We start from the raw sequence: 4,720 nt of genomic DNA on the forward strand, positions 1-4,720 counted from the left end.
TGGCATGATAAGATGATAACACGTTTCGATGATGACGTCAGCAGATTACGAGCGCACCGTTGTTGCAGACGATATCGTAACATATTTTTACCATTTTTGTGTTTTCTTTTTCTCTCTTTTTGTTCCCAGAATTTGTTCTCATTCTTGGTTTCTAAGACGGCATTAAGACAGCCATGACGGGGGGCTGGGTAATGGAACTATTCCAGTTCAGTTACTGTGCTTCGTTGAACACCGTGCATGCAAAGAAGCGACCGCCAACTAGGTGGCAAGCATTTCTCAAGATATAGTGATCGTTTTGGATCCAAAAAAGGCGTATCAAGAGTTCACGATGCTTATCAAAGAGTTTCGTATACCCATGCCCATTAGTGTCTCAGAGGTTTGTATATATTCACAGCATTATTCAACATCAGTGGAATCGATTTATTTATTAAACTTTGCCCCACAGTATAAAGTTGGGCAGTTATATATGATAGCGAAGCATAGTAATGAACAGTCTGCTGAAGGAGAAGGAGTTGAAGTTGTGGCTAACCATCCCCATGAAGATATTGAACATGGAGCAGGACAGTACACAGAAAAAAGGATATACCTCTTCAGGTTTACCATTAACTAAACTGAAACATATATTAATTATTTGAATCAGCAACTTTATTTTTTATTTCAGTCGTCTTCCTCAGTGGATTAGATCACTCATACCAAAAGTATTCTATATAACAGAAAAAGCATGGAACTACTATCCCCGCACTATAACAGAATACACAGTACAAATATTTTTAAAATTAGAAATCACAAAGAAAAAATGATTAACTATACATTTCTTTTCTTCATTTTGATTATCAATAGTGCTCTTTCCTCCCCAGGTTTGTCATCAATGTCAAAACGTGTTATGAAGACAATGCAGGAACTCATGAAAACGTAAATGCTGTAAAATTGCTTGTTAAATCATCTTATTGTCTAACATTTGATTTTATCCACAGGCTTTAAGTCTAGATGAAAGCCAACTCAGTGCTCGAGAAGTGGACTTCATCGATATCGCTTATGATGATATCAACCCTAAGCATTACAAAGCGGAAGAAGATTTGAGAACATGGCATTCGGAGATAACTGGAAGAGGCCCCTTGACGCCAGATTGGATGAAAAGCGATCTGAAACCAATTATGTGCTCGTACAAGTTAGTTTCAGTTTGTTTCGAAGTCTGGGGCCTTCAGACACGAGTGGAAGACTATGTCCAACGCGTAATCCGGGAAATCTTACTAGTTGGCCATCGGCAAGCCGTGGCTTGGCTGGATCAATGGTTCAACATGACGGAAGAGGACGTCCGGAAATACGAGAAGGAAATGCATAGCGTTACAAATGAGAAGGTACTACATCACCAAAGCAATGTTGCCGCTTTACCGACTTCACCAGATGCAGTTTCCGACTTGCCAGAAGAGGTTACGCCAACCAGACGTAGTTGGTTTAGTTGGTCATAGCTTGTAGGACGTGTCTTTATTTATTTGTGTGGAGAATTTACCCTCAAAACTTTACTTACGTCACAAACATATAATGTCACATTAAGTTAGCATTTTGTTGTATGTTGTAATTGCATCTATGTGTCTGAAGCATTTTTTTTTAACTTGAGGAAAAACAGGTTCGACGAAGGGCCTCTGTGTTAAACCAACAAAGCTAGGTCCTAGAAGCGTTCGCCTCTTATAGTGTAGTACGTGAAATCCAAAAAGAGTAACGTACCATTCACTCTCGGTTGTGATTCAAGGTAAGGCTAATGCACATATACTTATATGCTGTTGTCAGACCTAGTTCTCAGTGTTATTTCCTGGTGACTGTGTGTTTTGCTGGTCTCGCCTTGTTTTGTTCCTTTTTTCACGAAAAATCTAATCGTTGTTGTTGCTGTCTGTTGATTCGTTTTCGTTAAATATTTTTCGTTATTATTTGTTTTGTTTTTTTCGGGTGATTTATGAAAATTTTATCATTATGATATGTTTACACCTCTACATACTTGTCACACATTAGTTTCTTCTGCTCTTACATGTGTATTACTGTAAGCTTAATATCTATGATCTAATTATTGTGTGCAGTGTCGGTTTTCCTCTGACCACAATAACCGACATTCTTGCCCGGGAAGCTTTAATTGAAACCAATGTTGCAATGTGCCGATCATTTAGCAATGTTTTCGGTTACAGAAAGAGAATTTATTGTTTTTCGTTTCACTATTAATATACAAAAATAAATAGATGTCCATTAGCATAAGAAACATTAAAATGTTTATAAGTTTCTTGTTTTGATTTTTATGCTCAATGGTAAATTAATGTGTCTGATGTTTTCGTTTAAAACAAATTTACGAGTTTAAAAATAGATACTGGGCAAGTGTAGTAACGAGTCCAGCATTTTCCTTCTTTACCGGCGCGATAAGCATCTGTATAATCGTCGTCGACTGGTTTGTGGAGAACTTCTAATTCCGGAATATTGGTAACGTCTCTTCGTATGCGGTTGCTGCTGAGGTACGGCTCCATTGATTTCGGTACTTCCAGCAAACTTGGCCTAAGGATAAGTAACCAAACCATTTAAAATAGTATTAAATTTGTGGGTAAGATTCTCAATAGTAATCAATTTTTACGTGAATATCAGATCAATGAGTTTTCCTACAAGCCCTTGATGGACTAACGGAGCTTCAGCCATTTCGCATATGGCTCGTAAGAGACAAGTTTGCCCGTCAAATCCAAAACTGTGAGTATAAAGAAACGTTAGCATTACAGTTTGCTAAAAAACGATATCGTTTTAGATGTTAAATATACTTTTCAAAGAGGCCTTGGACATGCTGATAGATACTGCGTCTTTCATTGTTTGCTCGTTGTTCTTCAAAGAATTCGAAATCTATGACATTACTTCGATCACTGTCTCCATCCAACTCATTAGTATCCAATCGACCTAGCGTGCTGTAGAGTGTGTTGAGTTGGGAGTAGGTAGGCAAGACGAAACGATAAATCAAATCTAGAGTCAAGGCGCTGGAAAACAAAGGATACTATTAAGTTTTAAATCTACAACCAAATAAGGATGAAAGCTTACCTGAAAGTATTATTCAGGGGGACAACTGGCATAATAATATCTAAAATCATCCTAGCACTTGTATTGCGTGGTAAACTCCAGGAGGACCTCTTAATCCGTCGCGGTTTCGTCTGCTCAACTGGGAGTTCTTTATGGCTAATCGGTTCGCTGTTTTTGGCCCAGGTTTCAGGTAAATCAACAACTGAAAAACTGTCAACAAATCGTTCACTTGCTATTTCTGTATCAGAGACACAATCATGGAACGAAACGAAGAATAAGCTACAAATTATGAGGAACAAGCCGTAGCCCATCATTCTTTACGACTCAAAGTACTCTTGAACGACTGAAGACATTCTGTGAGAAATCAAACTATTTTATACGATTGTGGATCCTTTGTCAATAGTGATTGAATAGCAGAACTTACGAAGTTCGCGTTCCTTGGTATCCGATTGCCAGGGAACGTTGCAGAGAATTAAGTTTGGGTGGAGTGTGAACGGACATAGCTATCTTGGGAACAAGACCAGGAACTCACTGATGGATGCATAACGGTCAAACGAGGGTCTCTTTTGTGATTCACAAATGCTACGGTTTCAGCCTGTATTGGGAAATGTTAAGTTTCAATACGTTTTCAAATGTCAAGAAGGTGACCTCATTTGGGAACTAAAGTCTGAAACTGAATGGGATTAATAACCTGTATTCTGCCTGCCTAACGGCAATGTATTGTGTGTTTACAAAGGACGGTTGTTTTTTTCAATTCACTTAACTGTATCAGATGTGTGAGCAATAATGTGCTGAGAATCACATGGCAAATTTTACTCGAGTCATGTAGAATGATTTTACCTGGTTGATATCATGACATGCAGATGGCGATGATCATAATGAGAATAAAAGAAAATTCGCAACGCTGTTAATTGCATGGCGGAAATCTTACCCTCTCCCTTAGAATAATTTGCTTTCGCGCCCTGAATTTCTATAGTCATTCGCGGGCAAGTTCGCCACGCTTAAGGTCGAGTGTTGTGCCGTTAGCGTACGTGCATGAACTTATAATCTCAGGCTAACCAAGTTGATATCTACTAAAAAGGACATTCACGACTATAGCAGCCATCAGTGTTAAAATATTATTCGCCAAAACTTTATTTGTGTTGTTTCGTTTATTCCGTTTCCTTATTTAAGGAGACGTTCCCTGCTGGTAATGCTGGAACCTTCTACGTGTTCAAAAGAACTTGCTCCTGTTTCTCTGGCCAAAATCAACCGAAACCTTGAAAACCTGGCACCACGAACCAGTAAGTAAAATACTGATCTTTTTTGCTTCCCATTTTTGTCGAGCAAAAGTTATCTCGCAGTTTTAGATAATATTTTGCCCGTTATCTATGGATCAAGGCTTTTCTCTTCTTCAAGATTTTTCTTGTGTTTGTCTTTCAGTTATGACCTTGTCACACAACGTAGAGTATAATTTTGATCCACAGTTCTTCTCATTGTCCTTTGCAGTGATCACCGGGTAGTTTTATTAGTTTGAGTACAAGGTATAAGGCACAAAGAGAAATCAATTCTTTCTTTTCAACACGTAGCATAGGCGCCATTTTTTTTCATCAGGCACAGCAACAGTTTATTTACGGGAACCTTTTGATTTTCATGTCTACAGACATTAAATATAAATAGACTTTTGATTTGGGCGTGTTGT

At 38.3% G+C, this 4,720-nt stretch overlaps 2 protein-coding genes across 2 annotated transcripts; one reads left to right on the plus strand and one right to left on the minus strand.

Moving 5' to 3' along the window:
• The first annotated feature begins 13 nt into the window (after nucleotides 1-13).
• LOC130688372 (cytoplasmic phosphatidylinositol transfer protein 1-like) lies at nucleotides 14-2,366 on the plus strand. Its single transcript, XM_057511349.1, has 6 exons — nucleotides 14-76; nucleotides 157-376; nucleotides 446-594; nucleotides 662-758; nucleotides 841-912; nucleotides 975-2,366. The coding sequence occupies exons 2-6, from the start codon at nucleotides 329-331 to the stop codon at nucleotides 1,467-1,469; spliced, it is 861 nt and encodes a 286-aa protein (XP_057367332.1). The 5' UTR covers nucleotides 14-76; nucleotides 157-328; the 3' UTR covers nucleotides 1,470-2,366.
• Nucleotides 2,322-3,399, minus strand: LOC130688380 (uncharacterized). The gene is made up of 4 exons (XM_057511359.2): nucleotides 3,061-3,399; nucleotides 2,790-2,999; nucleotides 2,612-2,719; nucleotides 2,322-2,535 (listed from the first exon to the last, which is right to left on the minus strand). The coding sequence occupies exons 1-4, from the start codon at nucleotides 3,351-3,353 to the stop codon at nucleotides 2,322-2,324; spliced, it is 825 nt and encodes a 274-aa protein (XP_057367342.2). The 5' UTR covers nucleotides 3,354-3,399.
• Between the last annotated feature and the right edge of the window lie 1,321 nt (nucleotides 3,400-4,720).

Source organism: Daphnia carinata, chromosome 9 (assembly GCF_022539665.2).
Source record: "Daphnia carinata strain CSIRO-1 chromosome 9, CSIRO_AGI_Dcar_HiC_V3, whole genome shotgun sequence".
Lineage (NCBI taxonomy): Eukaryota > Metazoa > Arthropoda > Branchiopoda > Diplostraca > Daphniidae > Daphnia > Daphnia carinata.

Coding starts and splice junctions, on each gene's coding strand:
- LOC130688380 (XM_057511359.2), bottom strand. CDS start 3,353: ATGATGGGCTACGGCTTGTTCCTCATAATTTGTAGCTTATTCTTCGTT. Junction 3,000..3,060: donor CCCCTGAATAATACTTTCAG/GTAAGCTTTCAT, acceptor TTTGTTTTCCAG/CGCCTTGACTCTAGATTTGA. Junction 2,720..2,789: donor GTCCAAGGCCTCTTTGAAAA/GTATATTTAACA, acceptor TTATACTCACAG/TTTTGGATTTGACGGGCAAA.
- LOC130688372 (XM_057511349.1), top strand. CDS start 329: ATGCTTATCAAAGAGTTTCGTATACCCATGCCCATTAGTGTCTCAGAG. Junction 377..445: donor TGCCCATTAGTGTCTCAGAG/GTTTGTATATAT, acceptor TTTGCCCCACAG/TATAAAGTTGGGCAGTTATA. Junction 759..840: donor GCACTATAACAGAATACACA/GTACAAATATTT, acceptor GATTATCAATAG/TGCTCTTTCCTCCCCAGGTT.